Source organism: Labeo rohita, chromosome 22, assembly GCF_022985175.1.
Source record: "Labeo rohita strain BAU-BD-2019 chromosome 22, IGBB_LRoh.1.0, whole genome shotgun sequence".
Taxonomy (NCBI): Eukaryota; Metazoa; Chordata; class Actinopteri; order Cypriniformes; family Cyprinidae; genus Labeo; species Labeo rohita.
This window is the reverse complement of record NC_066890.1, coordinates 26684368-26710152: the sequence shown is the minus strand read 5'-3', so window position 1 is coordinate 26710152 and position 25785 is coordinate 26684368. Positions and strand designations below refer to the sequence as shown.

The 25785-nt window shown below is 34.1% G+C and overlaps 1 protein-coding gene across 2 annotated transcripts in view; it reads left to right on the top strand.

The window, feature by feature from the left end:
• dennd1b (DENN/MADD domain containing 1B) overlaps positions 1-25785 on the top strand; it is a 147225-nt gene that overhangs the window by 23590 nt on the left and 97850 nt on the right. For both annotated transcript variants that reach the window (XM_051094710.1, XM_051094711.1), the window contains exon 3: positions 16980-17023. In XM_051094710.1, the coding sequence (XP_050950667.1) occupies positions 16980-17023 (44 nt within the window). The remainder of the gene's footprint in view (positions 1-16979; positions 17024-25785) is intronic.

Genomic DNA, 25785 nt, shown 5'->3' with positions numbered 1-25785 from the left:
AAATGAATATCGTCCTCAGTGGTTTTGTTTTGTTTTCCAATACAAATATGGATACAAATTAAAGCATGACAACTTTTTTCCCTTTGAATTAAGTCCATTGGCAGCTATTTGTTCTTGTTTTAATCATAAACTCACTTCATTTTGATAAGTTTCAAAGAAAACAAGAGTTCTTTTCTCATGGCATGTTGTTTCTCAACTAAATCTTAATATGAGAATTTTAGACTTTTGCACTGAAAAATGACAAAAGTACTGATGAAGAGCGTCACTTTATTGTACGAGTTAAGAAGTAATGGAGATCTGTTGTAAGTTGTATTTACATTTGCAGAGCACACTGACGTATTGTGTTCCATTCTCTCTCTCTCTATATATATATATATATATATATATATCAATAATATATCAATACTATATATATAGCTTTCTATTAATGTATGGTTTGTTAAGATAGGACTATATTTGGCCGAGATACAACTTTTTAAAAATCTGGAATCTGAGGGTGCAAAAAATTCAAAATATCGAGAAAATCACCTTTAAAGGAGAAGTTCTCTTGCAGAACAAAATTTACAGATAATTTACTCACCCCTTTGTCATCCAAGATGTTCATGTCTTTCTTTTTTTTTTAAGTCATAAAGAAATTGTTTCTTGAGGAAAACATTTCAGGATTTCTCCATATAGTGGACTTCAGTGGTGCCCCCAAGTTTGAACGTCCAAAATGCAGTTAGGTTATAAGTAAGGGACTTATCTAGCAAAACAATCAGTCATTTTTCGAAACAAATTTACAAATTATATACTTTTTAACCTCAAACGCTCATCTTGTCTCGTCTCTGCGATGCGTATGCGTACTCTGTGTAATCCGGGTCAATACAGTTAGAGTATGTCGAAAAACTCCCATCTCATTTTCTCCTCCAACTTCAAAATGATCTTACATGGCTGTTTTACCTTTTTTTTTTTTGATAAAGGGCGTTTGATCTTCTGTTTGATCTTCTATCCATGCTCATTTTGTAAACACTGGGTCGGTACTTCTGCAGCGATGTAGGATGATTTTGAAGTTGGGGAAGAAAATGATTGGAGTTTTTTGACATACCCTAACTGTATTGACCCGGAATGCACAGAGTTCACACAGAGCTAGACAAGATGAGTGTTTGAGGTTTAAAAGGTATATAAATTGTCAGTTTGCTTGGAAAATGACAGATCTTTTTGCCAGACAAAACCCTTCTTCCTTGGCTGGGATATAAGCATGAGGTGCCATTTTGTTGTCTGGCGCTTTAAATGCTAAGTTTTTTTTTTTTTTTTTAAAGAGATAAAAAACGAAAGTTCTGTCATTAATTACTCAACCTCATGTCATTCCAAACCTGTAAGACGTTTGTTGATTTTTCTAAACACAAATTAAGATATTTTTGATTAAATCCGAGAGCTTCTGACCCTGCATAGACACGTTCAAGGCCCAGAAAGGTAGTAAGGACATTGTTAAAATAGTCCATGTGACATCAGTGGTTCAACCGTAATCTTATAAAGCTACGAGAATACATTTTGTGCGCAAAAATAACTAAAACAAAGACTTTATTCAACAATTTCTACTCTTGTCAGATGAATGTTCACAAGAGGACCACTACATCTTTCGGCCTTGAATCTGTCAGTTGCGTTGTGAATTTCATCAAAAATATCTTAATTTGTGTTGAAAGATGAACGAAGGTCTTACGGTTTTGGAACGTCATGAGGGTGAGAAATTAACAACAGAATTTTAAGAGGCCTTACAGCCTTGGTCTAATATTTATGTCAAGCAGTTTGCCTTTCCACACTTAAAACGCAATGCTGAGATGTGCAGCACATAAACAGCCAATCAGATGTTAAATATGAAGACATGTGGACAAAATGTCCTGTTGCTTAACTTGCCGACTTTGTCCACTTTGCCAGGTGCTAAAATCTGATTGTTTTGTCCTGGACGGCGACAAGTAATTTGTCAGTCCACACTTAACGCACAAATTTTGCGCAATGCGCCACATTGACAGCAAGTAAGAATGTATTTAATGTGATGATGTGATTGGACGCCGCTCTTGTTGTTTAGTAATTTGACAGATGTCTCCTTTGCCCTGCGGGTTCCACAGTTTGGACTCTACTTCGATAATACTTAATACTATGATAATGACACCTCACATATTCACAATACTTGTTGACACAGTTTATTAAACACAGTTCGATCCCAAGGAGCCATTAAGGCATGTTGAGGTTTTCCATCAGCGTACGATGACAGCTTGGCAACTCAATCGGCTCGGCGTGCGTTCGGCGTATTGGCTCTACACCCATCCCGTTCGCAGATAGACAGACAGAGGTGGTAAAAAAGCGGTGTCAGCTGTGAGCTCTTTCCACCACTCACCTATTAACCTTCTTCCCCCCGGCCTCGGCTCTATCAAAGCGGCGTGTATCGACTTTTAAAGACAAGCATTCCCGGGACGTCAAAACATTGATTTGCGACTGACCCGCGCTGTCTGCGCTCGGGGCGGCGGCGTGTTGCCACGCAGCGGCGGTCCTGTCGAAGGTTAGCCGTGCACGAAGCCCAGGGGGAATCTCTGGAAGGGCCCTCCCAAGCCTGCCATCACCCACGGCCGGCTTCACATTGGGTGCGAAAGCAAAAAAGAAAAATAGCTCGCTCCTCCGAGGTGATTTCAATTCAATTCTCACCCATTAGCCGGCGTTCGCTCCGCAGTCAAATTACTTGCCGGCTCTGATGCGAGCGGGGGCGAGATTGTTTTCCTTGCCGTCGACGGCGGCCAATGGGGTTTTTAGCCTTGTTCGAGGTGTTTTCAATGGTGGTGAGATGAAAACAGCGACGGCAATACATTGAGCTGCCACCACCTTGGCGTGTTACGTCAGATTGAAAGTGCTAAGACTAAGTGTATGATTGGTAAAGGTTGGTAGAGTGCAAATGACCCTGGACAGCTGTAAACAGGTTTGTGCTTTAGAAGCGTTATTTGAGACATTTAAATAGTGATGAAATTCATGTTGTGATGAAATTCAAGGTTGAATATTGGGGCGATGTTGGGATGGTATGACCAAAATCTAAAGTAATTTTCACTTGTAAACATGCTTTTGTATATTAATTAATGTGGTAATTATATGTTCAAATGAAATTTTAAGCCACTGTAAAATAGCCAGTTGATCTACTTTTTAACATTTTTCTCATTAATTTTCCCCCAAATTTCTGTTATTAGTATTAAAACGACGAATTTTGAATATATTGCAAAAGGTTCTTACTTGCGAACATGTAAGGTGATTACACCTGATTAGTGTTATATTATAATTGATGGATGTACTCTCGTAGTATTTATTAATATTTACAACTGGGTTTTATTTTTCAGTTGTCATTTTAATTAAGGTTTTTTTTTGTTGTTTTTTATTAGTTTTTAATGTTAATATATTTTACTGTTTCCAATATGTATTAATATTTCACTATATTTAGAATATATTTTAATTTTAATATGTTGACATATTAAAACATTTTAAAATTTTACCAGGGTCTTCCTTGAATGTAAAACTTAGATTTTATTTTATTTTATTTTATTTTATTTACAGTATCTATTTTTATTACATCTTAAGGTTTTGATTGACAATAAAACATTTTATTTTATTTTATTTTATTTTACAAAAACTATTTTTATTTCATTTTATCAAGGTCTTCCTTGACTGTAAAACTTTTTATTTTATTTTATTTTATTTTATTTTACAAAAACTGTTTTTATTACATTTGATCAAGATCTTCCTTGTCTGTAAACATTTATTTTATTTATTTTTATTTTTATTTTATTTTTCTTCCTTCCTAATTTAATTTAATTTAATTTAATTTAATTTAATTTAACAAAAAAAAAAAATTTGACTAAAACTTTTTATTTCATTTTATTTTAGTTTAGTTTACAGAAACTGTTTATTACTTATTATTCTTCCATCCTAATTTAATTTTTAATGTAATGTAACTTAATTTTACATTCTTCCTTATAATTAAGTCCTTCCTTGAGTGTAAAAAAATATTTTTGTATTTTTTATTTTCTAAAATCTATTTTTACTACGTTTTATCACAAAAATTACTGTTTATTGACTGTAAAAATAATTATTTGGTTTTGTTTAATTTTATTTATTTATTTATTTTTACAAAAAAAAAAAAAAAAATTTATTAAACATTTTTTATTCTAGTGTCCTGCTTTTTTTTTAAATGTTAAATATAATATATAATTCACTAAATTACTGTTGTTATTTTGACAATTTCAAATCTTGTTGTTTTTTTTTTTTTTTTTTTTTTTTTAGTTATTTGATTCAGTTTTTGATTTAGTTATATTGAATTTTATGACATTATATAAATAAATACATACATACATGCGTACATACATACATAAATGCTTCATAGGAGTGGGGGCTGCAGTTCCCTGATTGGTGGATGATCTTCTTAGGATTATGGGTAGTGTGGTTCTTTACCTTGTTTAAAAAAAAAAATAACAGTAATAATCTGTAAGTGGTAATCTGTTAGAGTTTACAGTACATCTTCCTCAAAGGGATTGCAGAGATTCATTAAATATCTTAAATAAAATAAAAAATAAAATTAAATATAAAAGTTCTCTATGAAGAAAATAAATTAGATTTTTACTTCCGGAACCTGAGTGTTTCACTCCATACAGCTGCGCATTAGCTGAATTGTATATGACTGTTTGCGTTGTGTCTAATACCTTGTATTCATTTTAATTTATTTCAGACACATCCGCCTCCGTATTTCACGTTTCTACCGACTGACACGTTTCTTCCACTGTACGTTCTATACTGCCCAGCCCTAGTTGAAACGTCTGTCAAGTTGGTCTGCCCCTCTTCCTGTACGTGGGTGTATGTGTGTGCGTGTGTCTATCTGTCTGTCTGTTTTCGTGTCTGTGTGTGCCCACTGGCTCGGGGCGCTTCGCAGACCTGCTGGGAACAGGAGCGGCCTCAGTGTGTCAAGCCCAGGAGGGGAGGCCGTTGGGGAGCGCGAGGGGCTAGAGGGGGATTAAGCAGCCCCAGGTCTGTCACGGTGACATTTCTCTCCCTGGCTCAGCAGCAGGGGTTGGGTTTACCCTCCTAACCTTCAACTTTCAGCCTTAACCCATTAATCCCTTTGTGTCTGCCCGCCCCGCGCAAAAACACACTCACAATATGGCAGCAGGAGGCTGCGGAGGCAAGGAGCCGGGGTCCCTTTGACAGCTTTTCACCCACAGACAGGGGCCTTCATCTCTCTACATTCCCCAGTGTACAGACCTCCCCCCTATCCAAAAAACAGACAGTTGGTCACCCGATCGGTCACTTTCCTATGTTTTTCCATGTGTGTGTCATTTAAAAACTGCATTAGGCAGGTTAATTGCTAAACAAACAATCTTTTTTTAAACGTCACTGGGAATTAGTGTTACCTGAGCGCGTCAGGTGACAAAACGTTTACTCTCCGCTTTGAATACTCGTACTAGGTGGCAAACATTTGATTGCATTGCTCAGTTTCGAAGCCGGATCTGGCTTGTCGAAGGGACAGAGCGGGTGTTAATAATAAAAGAGCTCATCTGAATTTTTGGGGCTTTTCATGTGAGCCCCCCCGTCGTGCCAAAATCCCACCGGGATAGAGATTTGCAAGTCCTTTGCCTCTGTGTATGAATAAGCATGTGTCTCAAGGTATTTTTGAATCCGTAAGAACACGGGAGCCTCCAGGATATGCAGCACAGAAGGTGCGTGGTTGGCGGGCAATGCCCCTTTATTGCCCCTCCCTCTCACCTATCGCTTTCTCCTGCCTCCATTTGTGCCGTTGCATCTCTTTTTATTTATTACACTTTCGTTTTATATCAAAGTAGTTGATGCAAGAGCTTTGACAGCAGTGTCCTGCACTGTGACACTGTCTCGTTTCGCTATCGCGCATGCATTTTAAAACCACGTCGCTGTCGTTTTTGCTTAATTTAAAGGGCCAGTTCACCCAAAAATGATAATTACCCCATGATTTACTCACTCAGTCAGAGTTATATTTAAAAATGTCCTGGCTTATCCAAGCATTATAATGGCAGTGAATGGGTGTTGAGATTTTGAAGTCCAATAAAGTGCATCCATCCATCATGAAAAGTGCTCCATACAGCTCTGAAGGTTAATAAAAGCCTCTTGAAGCAAATTGAAATGCTCTGTTTTTCTTTACAAATCCTGGTTTTTCATGACCTGCATTTTCTGCGCTTCACCGCATTCGCCTGTGTTCTACATCATCCGCTTGAACGCCACTCTCTCGTGAACATGCATACGACAGTTAGCGAAGGCTAGAGATTACGGTTTATGAAGTTTAAAATAACAATATTTTTATTACATAAATGGATCTATTCACTTCAGGAGGCCTTTATTAATAGGGCTGGGTACCGTTCACATTGTAACCAGTATGGTACTGGTGTGGGTACCTGAAATTCAGTACCAAAACTCGCAGTTTCACCATTTTGAACAATACAAACTTTTTTTCTCTTTCCTTCTTTCGTTCTTTCTTTCGTTCTTTCTTTCGTTCTTTCTTTTTTTCAGATACTGTTTGTAATTTTTTAGTTTTTCTGATTATCAAAAGAAGGCTTTTATTTTATTTTATTTTATTTTATTTTAACAAATAAAAACACAAGCCTTTTTACCTATTTTATTAAACATTTTTTATTTTAGTGTCCTGCTTTTAAATGATACTTGGAAAAATTTTTTATTTAGATTTCTTCTGTGAAAGTATTCAAATTTGAATCAAATATCAGTCTGAAATATTGTATATAATTAATTTTATTTATTTAAGTAAGTGTTAAATAATTGTATACAATTCATTGAATTATTATTGTTATTTTGACTATTTCAAATCTTGTTATTTTTGAGTTTGCCATAAATATAACCTTTGATTCAAAATATGTATTATATGTTCAAAATGTAATGTATTATAATATTCAGAATATTTACATAAAGCACACGTTTGTGTTTTAATTGTGTTTTAATTTTTCTGATAATCAAATAAAGGCATTAAACATTTTTGTTTTTAATGATATAAAAATTAAACCCTTTTTTGTGGAGCTAACAGATGTTTACTGTTAAAATTAATACATGGAAGAAAAATTGTGTAAACATTCCTTTAAAAGAGTTTTAATATATATATTTTTTTTCTACAATGAAGTTGTTAATCTGGTTGTAATATTTATTTTTATCATTTAATTAAATTTGACAGAAAATAAAAAATATAAAGACATACATTACACTGTACAAAAATATTATAAGAGTAATATATTTGTGACCCTGGACCACAAAACCAGTCTTAAGTAGGCACGGACATTTGTAATAATAGCCAACAATACATTGTATGGATCAAAATTATTGATTTTTTTCTTTTATGCCAAAAATCATTAGGATATTAAGTGAAGATCATGTTCCATTAAGATATTTTTAAATTTCCTACCATTAATATATCAAAATGTAATTTTTGATTAGTAATATGTGTTGCTAAGAACATCATTTGAACAACTTTAAAGGTGATTTTATCAATATTTGGATTTTTTTTTTGCATCCTAAGATTAGAAACGCAGTAAGACGCAGAGGCCAAAACTCACCCAAGAGTCACGAGTGCTTCAATATTTATGTAGTGATTAGGGCCCTATGAAATCTGTTTTGTTTTTTTCCAAATTCCGTTTTTTCCGTTTTAATTTTTCTGGATTCCATTTTTTCCCGTTTTATTTTTTCTCAACTCCTTTTTAATGGTTAAATTTAATTTTATTAATCAAAGAGCATGTCTAATTAATTAAAATCATGAAACGTTTACAATTTCACATCAATTTAATAAAGGTTTAACAAAAATGACATGTTTAGGGCCCTATGAAATGTTTTATTTTTTCTCACCATATGTTTTATTGTTCTCAAATTCTGTGTTTTAGCATGTCTAATTATTTGAATGCATACTTAATTATTTCAAATTTATTCTTAAAATAGAATATTTTTTTTTTTACCCTCAGAAATTCAGTGTTGTGTATTTAAAATGTTCTGGTTATCAAAGGAAGGCATTAAGGCATTAATTTAATTTATATTTTAATTATTGAAAATTAAGCAAACTGTTTTTTTGGCAAATAAAGGGAAATTTACTATTAAAAATAAAACATGGAAGAAATGTTGTGTGATTATACCCTAAAAAAATAATGTTTGTTTCGTTTTAGTAGTAGTAGTAATAGTAGTAATATGTATCTGCCACAATGTCTTCAAGTTAAACCAGACTTATTTTGACGGGTTGCCGTGTCTACCTTTACATTTCTGTGTGTATATGATATAATGCTAGTTTTCCTAAAATGGAAAGGTCAAATGCTCATGAAGTGACTCTCAGCAGATATTGTTGATGTATTTATATCATCATTTAGTGAGACGACAGACGCTGAAATCACAGCAAGCGTCACGCGTGCTTCAGTGTGTGTAGTAAACAAAACCGCTCGTCTGCTCCATTCATTAAAACAGAGACACGCAGAACATACAGGATTCACATTTTGGTATTTTTGCGGCGTTATATTTACAGATACTAGTCCATATTGTGGTTCGATTTAAGTGTTGTTTTATTTGTTGTTTTATTATTTCGTTGTCTCTCACAAATTGGTTCCCAATCTAGTTATGTTGTGATGAATCACTTTGTATTAAAACTTAAAAGTGATTAGAAAAAGGTCAAATAAATACAAGAGCATTTAAAATATACTCTGTTATACATTTATAGACATTTTAACCTAAAATGTTAAAGCTGTTATTGTCAGCTAGCCATCATTTTCTCTGTCTCTGTCTGTATCTCTTCTTTCTGTTCTCTTTCGCTCTCTGTCCCTTGTGTTCCTCTTTCTCTCCCTGGCAGTGGTTCCCATCCTCTCACCCATAAAATCAGCATAAAATTGACCTGACTCTGCCAGATCAGATGGAGGAGTTGGGCTTCAGATCCCTGGGGAGAAGGAAATTCAGTCTTTGTAAAAATATTATAAGACAAGGTCCGTGAAATCTCACAATGGGATTATGTAATGCACCTTTGTCAGTCTTTTCACTTTTTTCTCCCCCTCCCTTTCCTCTCTTGAACTCTGGTCAGCGGTGCAGGAGAATATACTGGCATATTTACGTTTGCCATGCAGCGCGACGACCAGGGTGGATTCCAACCAGAAGCGAAGATACAGAAAAGAAAGGGATGGGTTATAAAAAATGGACAGATCCATCCGGTGAAGGAAGGTTGGAGGTTGAAGTTGGGTTCACGCCCGACATGCTAAATCATCAGAGCGTTCATTCTTGCTAGTCACTGCTTTATCTAACATCGGTTCCAGCACAGCAGAACTGAATCATCAGCACTGTTGCTGTGGATTAGATCAGAATGCGGAAGCAAGAGTTTCGGTTCAAATATGATGGGAAGTTCATATTGTTAGTCTCTAAATTGATGCTGACATGAAAGAGGAAACAGTTAACATGCAAATACTCTAAATTTAACTTTAATCGTTGAGCCGGTTCACTGGAATGCCGTTTGAAACAAAAATAATACATGTACACACTGCAGCTAAATTCTGTTGTTAATTCAGCTGAATTGACTCCCGATAAATGCAGGTAACGGCAACCACTTTTATAGAAATTCTATGCAGTGCGTACAGAAACGATCTGAACAACTAGTTGTTTTCACACACATATCAGAGTTGTGTGTCTCTTTTATATGTGCAGTGCAATGAATCATAATGTACGTCTTCACTCATTAGGGTTGCCAGATCTTGCTAGAAAAAAACGCAAATAAGATCAAGCCCTTAATAAATCTCTGCACAATTTATCTTGGAAAATAAGCTACATGCAAATATACAAAGTATTGCAGTTTGCACCTACAAAGCCACTCAAAATGCATAGTAAGCATCGCTTTTAAGAAGTGGACATGGCAACCCTTAAAGAGTGTGTTTTGTGAAGTAGCCTTCCAAACATAAACAAAATACGATGGCTGTGTTGATGTAGTTAAAATCTAAACATAGCAAGCATTTGGCTGTAATGTTACTTGGGTCAAAAATAGTGCTCAATTTTTATATCCTCCTGTCATCAACCTGTGAGATCGCAAATACACTATATTATCGTGCTACTTTATTTAATTATTTACTTGCTAAGTTTCATTGCCGGCAAATGAACCAACACCAGCGTAAGGCTAAAAGCAGCCTAATGTTTTCAATATGATTTAATTTGTATTTAACAACTTAATAGAAACATTGCAAGTTACTAATGCTTAGATTTTCTTAGTTATTCAAAAAGCAGCTACAGAAAATGAGCAAAGAACATTTACGTCAAAGAACATCACTGATTAGCCTAGCCTACAGTAGTCAACATTTGAAGTGGATCTAACCCTTTCATCAAAGTTGTCCTGAAAACACAACAATAGCCATTTTTGTCTTTGGACAATTTTGATTAACTTTTTTGATCCACTTCAAATGTTGACTACTATAGTCTAGCGTGAGTTTATGCACTTTATAAAACACTCTGGTACCATAAGTGGAACAATAGTTACATCACTGTATGATTAATACATTTCTTACCCCTTATTTACATTGCACACGTCTGCGGTGCAAAGAGGGGCGTTCCCTCCAAAACAAGTTACTGTTCCCACCTTTTCCATTCTCTCCAATCCTTGCTGAACGGGATTGATTTTGAAAGTGAAAGTAAAACCCGAAAAACAGCGGGCATAAGAAAGTGATTGCACACTTTCGTGAGCATCAGCAACTGCACGTAATTACAGATTGCATGCTTCCCACCCGAAACACCCCGTCCCGCTCACCATGATTTGTGTCTTTGTGTTTATACCAGCCACCTTGCGGCAAGTTTCTGAAGCTCCCCAGATGCGTCTCTCTGCACTGCATTGATTAAAATTAGGCGCCTAGTCATGGGCGTCGGAACCATTGAATGTGGGTGTGACAGGACCCACCCATTATTGAAGACCAATGATATCAGACCCACCCACTTTTACCGCCTCTAATTCTGCGAATATGTTTGCGCACTTTTTAGAGCGCCATCAGTCAAATCCATTCCACATGACGAATGCGCTAATAGATCAAGCTCTATGCTCACGCGTATGAACAGGCAGCATCTGGGGTGGAGGAGTGGAAGGAGCAGGCATGGGCGCATCAGGTGCAATCATCAAACATATTTCAAAGGAAGCGGGCGCCACGGTCCTGACCACATCGCTGTCTTTATTGGGTGTGTTTAGGGAATATTCGCGCGTGCTGCACTGCTGTAACATATCAAAGTAAACAAAGCATCTGAGCGTATCTGCTGCTCAGATACACCTAACCCTACCCGATACTTTATTCAAACTTTTCAATTTTATTGAAAACAAATGCCTTTCCGAAGTAAAATGAGATGTGAAAAGGCAAAGAATATGATTTCGGCAGTAGGCGGATGCAAACTCGGGTCGTTTGCATCAAAAAAAAAAAAACACTAGTTACTCGCTTTACCAGTTACGCCACTGGAAACGTGTTTAAACAGCCGTCTTTTGGAATGTTGTCACGTTAGTGAGAATGTAAGGTAATATACATAATAAAAGGCACCAGACTACAGAAAATGGCTTATACTCCAGTAATTTTTTAGGGGGGAGGACCCACCCACATTTACTTTGCTTCTGGATTTGGGGATCCTCTGCCATTCCTCCTTGCAGATCCTCTCCAGTTCTGTCAGGTTGGATGGTAAACGTTGGTGGACAGCCATTTTTAAGTCTCTCCAGAGATGCTCAATTGGGTTTAAGTCAGGGCTCTGGCTGGGCCATTCAAGAACAGTCATGGAGTTGTTGTGAAGCCATTCCTTCGTAATTTTAGCTGTGTGCTTAGGGTCATTGTCTTGTTGGAAGGTAAACCTTCGGCCCAGTTTGAGGTCCTGAGCACTCTGCATAAGGTTTTCATCCAGGATATCCCTGTACTTGGCCGCATTCATCTTTCCCTCGATTGCAACCAGTCGTCCTGCCCCTGCAGCTGAAAAACACCCCCACAGCATGATGCTGCCGCCACCATGCTTCACTGTTGGGACTGTATTGGACAGGTGATGAGCAGTGCCTGGTTTTCTTCACACAAACCGCTTAGAATTAAGGCCAAAAAGTTCTATCTTGGTCTCATCAGACCAGAGAATCTTATTTCTCACCATCTTGGAGTCCTTCAGGTGTTTTTTAGCAAACTCCATGTGGCCTTTCATGTGTCTTGCACTGAGGAGAGGCTTCCGTCGGGCCACTCTGCCATAAAGCCCCGACTGGTGGAGGGCTGCAGTGATGGTTGACTTTCTACAACCTTCTCCCATCTCCCGACTGCATCTCTGGAGTTCAGCCACAGTGATCTTTGGGTTCTTCTTTACCTCTCTCACCAAGGCTCTTCTCCCCCGATAGCTCAGTTTGCTCTAGGAAGGGTTCTGGTCGTCCCAAACGTCTTCCATTTAAGGATTATGGAGGCCACTGTGCTTTTAGGAACCTTAAGTGCAGCAGAAATGTTTTTGTAACCTTGGCCAGATCTGTGCCTTGCCACAATTCTGTCTCTGAGCTCTTCAGGCAGTTCCTTTGACCTCATGATTCTCATTTGCTCTGACATGCACTGTGAGCTGTAAGGTCTTATATAGACAGGTGTGTGGCTTTCCTAATCAAGTCCAATCAGTATAATCAAACACAGCTGGACTCAAATGAAGGTGTAGAACCATCTCAAGGATGATCAGAAGAAATGGACAGCACCTGAGTTAAATATATGAGTGTCACAGCAAAGGGTCTGAATACTTAGGACCATGTGATATTTCAGTTTTTCTTTTTTAATAAATCTGCAAAAATGTCAACAATTCTGTTTTTCTGTCAATATGGGGTGCTGTGTGTACATTAATGAGGAAAAAAAAAAGAACTTAAATGATTTCAGCAAATGGCTGCAATATAACAAAGAGTGAAAAATTTAAGGGGGTCTGAATACTTTCCGTACCCACTGTAATAATTGTCTTGCTGTCATCAAAGGCATCAGGAACAGGCGATATCTCTGACTGTCGTCGATACATGATACTATTGGCACAACCCTGATGCACTGTAAAAAGTTTTACCAGTTTCAACTTTAAACCTTAAGTTCAGCAGCTGCCTTAAAATTTAACGTTAAATCAACTTAGTCATTTTAACTCATCGCAATGAAATTTTAAGTTGATGCAATTTAAAATTTTAAGGCAGCTGCTAAACTTAAGTTTTCAAGTTGAAACTGGTGAAAACTTTTTACTGTGTGCCAGAACGCTGCTATGGTTGCCATAGTATCAATTTCGTTATGTCCGTACGTCAACAAAATAGTAATTTAGGGGATTTACTCTTGTATGTAAATGTGGTTGTCATTCCTGAAACTTTATAGTTTTTACTTGGCCCTAGACTGGCTATCAGGGCGTTGCTTTGCAGTTTATATGGTGCTAGGGTTTTCAAAGTGGTTGCCAGGTAGTCCCACTTTTTAATTTTTTTTTTATTCTGCCGCTTTGTATGTTTGCTTTAAACATATTTTTAGTTGATTTAGTCTACATAGTCTTAAGGTGTGACCACATAAGTGAAGTTTTTGTGAAAATTTGTGACCCTGGACCACGAAACTAGTCTTAAGGGTCACACAAACATTATCTGAAAGCTAAATAAATTAGCTTTCCATGATGTATGGTTTGTTAGGATACAACTATTTGAAAATCTGCAATCTGAGGGTGCAAAAAAATCTAAATATTGAGAAAATCACCTTTAAAGTTGTCCAAATAAAGTTCTTAGCAATGCATATTACTAATTAAGTTTTGATATATTTACGGTAGGAGATTTACAAATTATTTTCAAGGAACATGATCTTTACTTAATATCCTAATGAATTTCGGCATAAAAGAAAAATTGATCATTTTCACCCATACGTTATATATTTTTGGCTATTGCTACAAATATACCCGTGCTACTTAAGACTTGTTTTGTGGTCCAGGGTCACATTTCGCAACCAAAAAGTTCATTATCAACAGTGTAGCACAGAAGTCTCTTTCAAACCAAGCCACTTTATGGTTGTCAGTGCTCATGTTTGCTTGACCAACTTGAAAATGAGCAAAATGTGCATGGGGAAATCTTTCACCCTTATGCAAAACTCCCAGTCGCATGATGTCTGTTGACTGGATTCGCCTGTGAAATTTTGCTGAGCAATTGTAAATACGACCACACACGTTGAGTCCTGCGTCATAGTTGATGAACTAGTTCTGTATGATCATCTGATCTCTTTGGAGAGCGTGTTTAACTTTCATCAAACAGGATATTTGAACTTCCTGTAACAGTCCGGTGATGCAGGGTCAGTCATACTATAAATACCACCTCACCTTAAGAGGAAGACAGAACAGAATGATAGCTGTTTGCCACTTTTGTTTTGCGGTTGCCAAATATTTCACTTAGTTATTTAGGGAAACTTTCATAGTTATTTAGGAGTTATTGTGAATCATTCTTAAAAATAAAATTCTTCTTAGCTGCTTCTTTTTATCTTCTATTTTTGTCACCTCAGAATAAAGTTAAGAAAAGAATTAGTTCTTCCAGAATAAAAATTTCCTGAAAACGTGCTTACCCCCATGTCATCAAGCAAAAAACGTTGCAAGTAGTGAATTTTTGTTTAACGTCTATAGCACGAATTGCAATTGCATCAAAGTGTGCAAAAGTTCCCACCTCTATTGTCGTAACATGGAGGTGTTAGATCAGCCGTACCTTGCACACCACATATGAGACTCTTTGTTTTTGTCTGTGCGCTAAACTCATTGTCTGGTTTCAGGGTCCTCTCATTGACCTTCAGTAGACATTGAGTTGTTGTTTTGTGGTCCAAGCTAATCTTTTTAGAGTGAGTCATAGCGGAGGCGTCTGGAGTTCTGCCTTATTATGTGTCACAAGGCGTGTCATTTTTTAAAGTCTGCACACACTTATTTATGTCAGATCGTGGCATTTTACCAAACATCAAAATAGTATTGAGCTGTTTAAAACTATATTAAAAACTGCTGTCATGATATTGAGTTATGTTCAGTCCGTAAGAAACCCTGGGTAGTGCGCATGCTCGGACACGTTGAGCTGCTGTGCTCATCTGTAGCTTTTAGCCAAAAGAAAGAGAACTGGAGTAATTTAGATTTAATTAAATAAATAAAATGTCTTATTACTAATATTGTAATATATATTTGTAAAATAATTGTGTTAAATATTATATTAAATATAATTTGTATATTCCTTTTTTAGTATAAAAATGATATTATAAAGACTGTAATATAAAAATAAATAAATAAATAATAATAATAATAATAATAATAATAATAATTTTCAATTTTTATTTTAGATATAAATATATTCAATTACATATCTAATAAAATAAATGATTAATATATAATATATAATAATAAAAATTAATGAATCTTTCCCCTGGATTGAAGACATAAAATTATTGGAACTAGGATTAATAAATTAAACTTTATTAATCCTAGTTACTGAAAAGTGTTTTCATGGATTTACATAATACATATATAAAACAAATAAACTGTTATTATTATATAAAACAAATAAAAATAAATGATACATTACCACTACTACTACTACTACTACTACTGTTGTTGTTGTTGTTGTTGTTATTTTTATTATTATTATTATTATTATTATTATTATTATTATTGATAATATGTAATATATTAATGATAATAATACATTTGTATTTATTATTTTATCTAAAAATATATTAAATAACATAACAATAATAATAAATTAATAAAAATAAATGATTAATGTTTATAATTCATGAATTTGATCCCTACATTGAATACATAAAATTATTGTAATTTTTAATGTACCTTTATTAATCCTAGTTATTAAAGTGTATTCATGGAAAATACATATCTAAAACAAATATAAATAAATTATACATTATTATTATTATTATTATTATTATTATTATTATTATTGTTGTTGTTGTTGTTGTTGTTGTTGTTGTTGTTGTTGTTGTTGTTGTTGTTGTTTAAAACTAAAATTATGTACGTGTTGTTATTATATTATTATTATTGTTGTTATTATTATTATTATTATTATTATTATTATTATTATTTAAAACTAAAATTATGTACGTGTTGTTGTTATTATTATTATTATTATTATTATTATTATTATTGTTATTATATAAAATGTACTTACTCTGTATTTGTTTTAATAATAATAATTAAAAAACTACTACTGCTAATATTTGTATTAGTTTTATTTCTAAATATACATTACATATTGAATAAAAATAAACAATAATTAGATTTATTATTATTATTATTATTATTATTATTATTATTATTATTATTATTATAAAACAAATAAAATGTATTATATGTTACTATTATTATACACAAATGAAACAAATAAAATGTATTATTATTTTATACATATAAAACAAATAAAAATATTTGTATTAGTTTTATTTCTAAATATACATTACATATCTAATGATAATAAATAATAATTAGAAATATTTAAAATCTACCCTAAAGCACACACACACACACACAGACATATAAAGAATATATATATATATATATATATATATATATATATATATAAAGAAAATTAAAAACAAAACGATATAACGTGTAATTAATATATTTAATGTAATTCATTAATATTAAAAATATATATATTTTCAGTATCAATTTCAATGTGAACATTATATTTTTAAACGACTGCAGTGAAGGCTTTCCTTGAACAAATTTAGGTGTGAAATATTAATGCAGCGCCACACATCTGCTGTTTCTGCAGGTAGTCGAGTATTGTCTGTGTCTCTGTGTGTTTCTAAAGGCCTCTATCTAACCGGATGACATTTGCATATGCAGAACGTTCCATGCCTGCGCTCGTTGCCGCGGTGTGCCGACACATAGGAGAATCCACCCTTGCCCCCACCCCCTTCATTAATATGTATGTGTTCTGAACGGTGCGTGGTTGCTGATTAATGCTGTCTGTCAATTTCTTACAGATCCGACAGTGCTGTGGAAGTTCCCTCAGGACTTTGGAGACCAGGTTGGAGACAGAGGAACTTTTTTTTTTTTTTTTTTTCTTTTCTCTCCATACCCCCCATCCTCCCCCACCAGCACCACATCCACGACCCCTCCTGCTCCTAAAGGCCTCCCTCCTTCTTCTCTTCCTTCCTTTTCTCGATCTCCCTCTCTGTCTCTGTTCTGTGCGGTGTGATGTTGCTGATAATGAAAAGCGGTGAGCAGGTCTTCAATAAGCGTTGTTCTAGTAATTATCAGCTGGCTGTGATGTGAATGGGTGCGGATGGAGCGGCTTCGTACGCCCACCGCTGTATCTCACACCGGTGCAGCTGTGTGTCACTCGCGAGTTGGTACTATATAGCACTAGTAACGAATGATTTGCAAGTGTGATTATGAGTACTGAGAGACTGATTCATTAATCAATAAGTTTTAAGATTATCACATCAAATTGTTTTATTTTTAAAATCTTTTCTGAATAAATAAATGATTGTTCATATTTTATCTAAAGGTTTATGTATTTTAAAATAAATGTATTAAAAATTAAATGTTGAAAATAAATATATTTATAGTACGGTAATATATAATATATACATGTTTCACTATTTAAATATTATATAAAATGTAGTGATATAAATTCAGCAGTTATGAGTACATATTTGTTCTGTAATTAAAGTAATTAAATTTTCCATGTAAAGATGGATGGATGATGTTTGTAAATATTTTTAATGTATGAAATGGTGCAAATAATTATTTTAAAATAATATTAAATCACATTTGTTAACATTTAGTATTCAAATAATTTAATTATTATTAATAAATGTAATTATTTATTTGTTATTTAAAATATGGGCATTTAAAGTCAGCAGCTGAGCACATACTTCTTACATAGTATTTATTATTTTAAATAATTCATAATTTAATAATATATTTAATATGTATTCACTCATGCCTTCACTGCACTCGTTTAAAAATGTTCTCATTGAAATTTCTACTGAAAATTTATATATATATATATATATAATATTAATTACATTTATATATATATATTATATATATATATATATATATATATATATATATATATATATATATATATATATATATTTATTCAAGTAATTTAAATGTTTAAATCCAAATTGTAAAGATGGATGGAATTAAAAAATGTATTATTTATTCATTTTTTTAAATTATTTATTATTACTAGAATAAATTGTATATATGTATGTATGTGTTTTTAATGTTTTTTTTTTTTAGATGTTTTTGTTTTTTAATATTATTCATATATTTATTTAAAATATTTTATTGTAGAATAATATATAATAGTATATAATTATAATTTATTTACATTTATTAGTTAAATTATGTATTAACAAATTATATATATATATATATTTTTTTAGTTTTTTTTTTACATTTATTACAAAATTAAATTATTTAATTATATATTTATATACATAATTTAATTTTATTTATTTAAATGTATTTAAATTTATTACATAATTATTACTAATGCATTTAATTGTTTATTTATTTAGAATGTGCATTTAAATTAAGCAACTTTATTAATATGTATTAATAAAAATTTAATATTTATAATGTATAAATGTGATAATTTTGTATAACGTATAATTTATACGTTATACAAAATTATACATTCAGTGCATACTTCTCACATTGTATTATATTTTGTAATATATAATTAAATATATATATATAATATATCTATTAATAAAGATGTCATATAAAGTTGTACATTTATAATATATATTTCATTAATGTGTGCATTTAAATTCAGCAGCTGGGCACATACTTTCTGCTGTAATTACATATTTTTCAAAAAAGTAATATTAAATAAATGTTACGTTGTAAGTGTTTATATTATATTATAAATTTGTAAATGTTAATATTATATATAGAAATATTTATTTAAAATGTATTCAGTTAAATTCAGAATCTGAGCACGTACTTGCTGTTATTACATTTTTTTAATGTCTTTAATATACAATTTAATATATATCAATACATATCTTATATATATTTAATAAAACAGGGGATCTATATCAGCTATAAATATTGATGTATTTTATATTTCATATATATTCCGTATTTCATATATTATTTAGAATCTTATATTTTATATATTGCATATATTATTACATATAATCTTTAAAATATCAGTTAAATTATTTAAAACGTGTACATTTCGTCACAGTATTACATATTACATTATATCTTTTCTGCTCTCTAGCTATGAGCATTAAAATCAATTGAGCACTAATTACAAGTGCACTGAAAACCTGACAATTGTTTTAATGTATCATTTTATTTCCCTCTTAATTGCACTTCTTCCAAGTAGGCGTTGCAGAACGTGTCAAGTTATGAACCGTAAAAGAAGAATTGAAATGCATTGGTGTGGTTGGCTGGAGCTAGAGTTGTAGTTCAGGTCATGCGTGTTCTCTCTCTGCACAAGGAGAACTGGGTCTGATCCTTGGTCAAAGTGCAACGCTGCGGTTTTCACACTTTTTTCTGCTCGCTCGGCCTGAAGGTCTACATGTGCAAGCCTCTTCTCTCGCGCAAAGCAAATTGGCCGCTTCATTACGAACTAAACCGAGAAGGAGACGTGACCGTCTTTGGCTTTCGTGTGCACTTTGCTCTTCGTCAGGCTTTTGCAGCAAAGCTTCAGAAACTCTTTTTGGTCTAGGAGAAGTGTGATTTAAATAAAAAGACTAAGAAAACTCCACCACGCCAGTTCTTGTTTGGTGACAAGATCGTTTCTGGTTTAAGATGTGTACAGATGGATCGCCTTTTCCACGTCGACATAAAGGCTCTTATTGAGTCGCCTCATTACCAGGATTAGGCTCTTTTCGCGTCTTTGTACGGCTGCTCCCTCTCTAGCCGGCGAAATCCCTTTTTTCCCCCAAGTTAGCCAGCATATGGCAGCAGCAGCTCCGATCTCTACAGGCCTCCTTTGTTTATCCTCTTATTGTTGCGGCGCGTAATGACAGTTGTAGGCCGTAGTTTGGGGTGGAGGGGTTACTTTACCCCAGGGGAGCGTTCGCGAGAGAGAGAGAGAGGGCGAGGGAAGAGACTGAGACAGACAGGACTGTGGATTATGGAAATATGAATTGATTTTTTATCCTCCTCTCTTCCACTAGCCGCTCTGCTCGAATAGGGACTCTAAATGAGGGGCGAACAGACTGGAGGCTGGCACAGAGGGCGGCGAAATATGAAGTGCGATCCCTCGGCCCCAGAGACTCGCCGAGGCCGCGGTCACCTACAGCTGCCATGTGGAGCGGCTCGCGCGCCGTATATATCTGAATCACAAGGAGGCCATTTTTTGCAAATGAAGCAGACAGATGGAAAAGCGACACTTTAGCTCCGGTGTCTCTCAGATCTCCTTCCGGATGTCAGTTTAAAGGGAAAAATGAAAGGAAGTAAACTGATATGCATATGCGGGTTATTCTGTGTTACTGTGCTTGCTGTAGAAACTCGTCTTTATTTGACGATATTTGAAAGGATTTGCTATGAGGCGCTTTGTGTGTTTTCATTGATGGCGGGTTAGGGAGCAGCAGCTTGTTAATAACTGGAGAGATTAGCTGTTTTTGTCTTTTACGTTTCTGTGCAGTGGATGTGTCATTGTGCCGTGAACCCTTTATAGTCTCGTGTGCTCGTCGGTTTGTGGTCGTCGTATGATCTCGACGGGAAGCTTCATCTGTAATTATTGAGCAACTCTGAGAAATCTCAAATCACTTTCTTTCTTGATGCTTCAGAGCAGTGTGCAGCATGCATTAATGCTGCTTTTTGTTAACAGGTGCAGTTATGGTTATTAGCCCCACGTGGAATCTGTGCTTGTAGAAAACTTGAAAGATTTTCACAGTATTTGTGCATCATACATATATTTTGATAAATTTTATCATGATTTTGGCTAGATAAGAGTGTAGCACACAAGTTATATTATATTATATTATATTATATTATATTATATTATATTATTCATTAATTTATTATGTTATTAATTCATTTTTTCTTTCTTTTTATTAAAAGTCACGGCCAAAAGAGAACCGGAAATTACGTAATGGAGAGAAGAAGAAGTGTCAATACATTGTTAAAAACAAAATAAAATAAAATAAAATTATGTAAAATAATGTAATAAATAATCAGTCAATCTCCTGTGAGTTCTCCACCATACTGTCCAAAGGCAAAAGATGAGCAATATAATAATTTAAGAAATTAAATAAATAATTTAAAATATTGTTAATATATTAAACAAGCTTATTTAATGTGTTCATTTTGTACATTATTATTATTATTATTATTATTATTATTATTATTATTATTATTATTATTATTATTATTATTTTATTTTATTATTTTATTTTATTATTTTATTTTTTAATTTAAATATTATATTATATTATATTATATTATATTAATTTTTTAAATAAAATAAAATAAAATTATTATTCCACTTGGCTTTCTCTTTATTAAAGGTAAAATAAAATAATCTCAAATTAATTTTTATTATTATTATTATTATTATTATTATTATTATTATTATTATTATTATTATTATTATTTAAATTGTATTCTTTTATTATATTGTATTTATTATATTATTCACTTAAAATCAAATAATTATTCCATTTAGCTTCCTTTTTATAAAGTAAAATAAATATACTTATGAAAATATAATATACTTTTTTTATGATTATTATTATTTAAATGGTATATTACATTATATATATATATATATATATATATATATATATATATATATATATATATATATATAATTTAAAATAAAATAATTATTCCACTTAGCGTCCTTTTTTATTAAAAGTAAAATAAAATAATTATTCTCAAATTCAATTATTATTATTATTATTATTTTTAAATTGTATTATATTTATATATTATATATAATATTATATAATGTTATTATATTCATTCATTCATTTAAAATCAAATAATTATTCCACTTAGCTTTCTTTTTAAGTAAAATAAAATTATTACTGAACTTAAATTAAATTATTTTATTATTATTATTATTATTATTATTATTATTAATATTATTGTTGTTGTTATTTTTATTACGTACTTATACTTGTTATTGTTATTATTAATATTGATACACTTTATTATTATTATTATTATTTAAATGGTGTTTTATATTATATTATATTATATTATATTATATTATATTATATTATATTATATTATATTATATTATATTATATTATATTATATTGTATTATATTGTATTGTATTATATTTATTCATTTAAAATCAAATGCTTATTCCACTTTTTAAATAAAAGTAAAATTTTAAAAAATATATAAATAAAAATAAAAAGTAATCTCAAATTAAATTAGTGGTAATAGTAGTAGTATAATTACATAATCATTTCAGTTAGGTTAATTTTATGGATAGGAAATGATGAAGAAGATGAATAAATAGGACTAAACATGTCAGTAAGCTATTCCTACATAGTTTCTGGTCTAAAATGTGATCGGGTGAGCCGTTTTCTAAATTGCTGCATATTAGCCAATTTCCAGTGGCCACAGATCAGTGAAATTCTATGCTAATGTTGCTGTTTTCTACATTTCAGCTCTAATGAATTAATGTATTTATTGAATATTTATGTCTATCATATCACCGTTTAATAAAAACAAGAAAACCATCAAAGGTCGTGATAAACCAGATTTGGGGTTAAGCAGGACCTAATATTCTGCATTTAGGAGATAATCATATTGCCTTGTTTATCCATCTCAAATTTAGCCTTTAACCTTGACCTTATCATGCCCATCCTTGCGATTTACACATCTCTCCAGCACTGCTTTGTATTCCGACGGGAATAGCGCAGCGCTAACATCACATTCCGAGCCACCAGCGGAGTGTGTTTGACCTGATGGATGTTGGAGAGTTTCACAGGAGCCTCCAGATGTCACCCGGCCCTCCATCTCCTTAGTTAGGCGGCGAACCGGCATGCTGAGTGAAGCTACAGCTCATGTAACAAAGCGAGAAACTGCGTCCCCCGAGCCTCGCGGGGCAAATATTTGTCTAGCTTTGACACAGTGTACAATCATATGCCCCAAGCCTGACACTTCATGATTGGTAGCCTTTCCCCCCAGCCTCGCCCCCCTCCTCTGCAGGACACGCACCAGCAGCCCGGGGGGAAGGCCAGCCAGCGGAGCATCATCAAGGAGCACGAAGAGCGCCGGTGCGATTTTGAAGCTTTAACATGGAGGGCATGTGCAAGATAAGCCGTGATTGAGGAGAACTTCGTCTCCTTGCTCATGGGGTATCCTTTACTCGTCTCATTTTGGAGATTTTCCTTCAGTTCGGATCTCTAGAGAGCGGGTAATGTGAGGGCCGGGCGCAGTTAGCTGGCCTTTGCGTCAGGCTAGTCGAAACTCCCTCGCTAAGGCCACGCTGTTGCCCGTGGCGCTTGATTACCCTGACCTTAGGGCTTTGAGAAGGGAAAAAAGCGTTCTCCTCACAGTTTCTTCTGTTGGCGGTGCCAGAAACACTGGAGGGTGCTTGTAGGAAACAGTCTGCGATACGTCGGAAGTCTCCGACTCAGAAAGTGACATCTTGCAAAAAATAAAAGGATATTTTTTGCCTCTGTCTCACGTCCTCTTTGAATGTGGAACGGGATGGTTGGTCACACGTCGGTTTTACTTCCCTCTCCAGCCACAGTTTCGGTCCACCTACTGAACCGAAATTAAGAACTGCACCATTTTGTGAAACGTTATCGTTTAGTATCTTAAACCTGAGCTGCGATTTTTAGATGGAGGAAGGAACTTCTTGTTGTAGAGGATGTCCTGGTTAGGTGGAGGAAGAGATAGACGGAGAAACAGAGAGAGAGAGAGAGAGCGTGAGGGGGTGGTGGTTGCGTTTCTCAGAGACTCCACACGCTTGATGTAGCTTCTAGCCACAGCTGAGAGAAAGAGAGAGAGAGCTAGAGTGAGTGAGCGAGCGATCGCGCGGTCCAATGGGAGTTGACAGCTTAAACGCAGAAAATCCCCCAGGCCACTTGGCACTCAATTAATGATGTTTCTGGCTCTGCGGTTCTCGGGCATATGTAGCTGAATCTCGGCTTGGCCCAGTAGAATATCAGTTGTGTATTCTGAAGAACAAAAACCACTCACCCGTCACGTTAATGTATTCATCGCAGAGAATCTATCCTCCTTTCGAAATTAAGTGAAACCTTATTGTTTGTACACAGTTTTAATAGCCTAAATGTTGTAGAGACTTGTGGGTGGGCTTTTTTGATGTTGAACCACATAGGAACCATTCAGAACACCCTGGAAATTTCCTAGCACGTATGTAGTACGTAATTGGCTAATGAGCTAAATTGGATTGAATCTCTTGATAATTTATTCACCCCTATGTCAACATGTCAGGTTTTTGAGGAAAACATCCAGGATTTTTCTCAATGTAGTGGACTTTAATGGGGATCGAAAGGTTGGAGGTCTAAGTTTCAGTGCAGCTTCAAAGGGCTCTACACAATCCCAGCCGAGGAATAAGGGTCTTATCTAGCGAAACGATCTAAAAAAAAAAAAATGACATTGATATACTTTTAAACTACAGATGCTTGTCTTGCACAAGCTCAACTTCACGCATTACAGACTCATGTTGGAAGGGGTCACGCTTGATGTAGGCAGAAGTACCGACCCAGTGTTTACAAAGCGAACGTGCAAAGAAAGTCAAACGGCCTTTACAAAAACATGTAAAACAATGATGTCGAACGATTTTGAAGTTGGAGGAGAGAATTAGATTCGAGTTTCTCACCCCTACCCTACCTTTTTGAAACTGTAGTTTGGACCTTCAACCCGTGTGTCCCCATTGAAGTCCAGGAAATTCCAGTATTTTTGTCCATATAGTGGTCCAAATTGCAGTTTCAATGCAGCTTCAAAGAGCTCTACACCATCCCAGACGAGGAATAAGGGTCTTGTCTAGCAAAACAATCTAAAAAAAAAAAAGTAATTTCTATACATATAAAAGTCAAACGCCCTTTACAAAAGCATGTAAAACAATGATGTTGTACGATTAGAAAACTAGATTTGAGCTTCTCGACCATACCCTACCTTTTTGAAACTGTAGTTTGGACCTTCATCCCATTGGTCCCCATTGATGTCGAGGAAATTCCAGGATTTTTGTCCATTTAGTGAATTTCAATGGGGATCAACGGGTCAAAGGTCCAAACTGCGGTTTCAGTGCAGCTTCAAAGGGCTCTACACGATCCCAGATGAGGAACAAGCATCTTATCTAGCAAAACAATCTAAAAAAAATTTGAAATTTATATACATTTAAACCACAGATGCTTGTCGTGCTCTAGCTCGACTTTACGAATTACGTAGTCACGTTGGAAAGGTCACGCTTGACGTAGGCGGAGGTACCAACCCAGTGTTTACAAAGCGAACGTGCAAAGAAAGTCAAACGCCCTTTACAAAAACATGTGAAACAACAATGTCGATTGATTTTGAAGTTGGAGGAGAAAATTGAGTTTCTTGCATCTACCCTACCTTTTTGAAACTGTAGTTCGGACATTCGTCCCGTTGGTCCCCATTGATGTCAAGGAAACTCCAAGATTTTTGTCCATATAGTGGATTTCAGTGGGGATCAACGGGTTGAAGGTCCAAATTGCAGTTTCAGTGCAGCTTCAAAGGGCTCTACACAATCCCAGCCAAGGAATAAAGATTTTGTCTACTGAAACAATCTAAAAAATTTAGTTTTTAACCACAAATACTAATCTTGAACTAGCTTAACTTGACCCATTACATA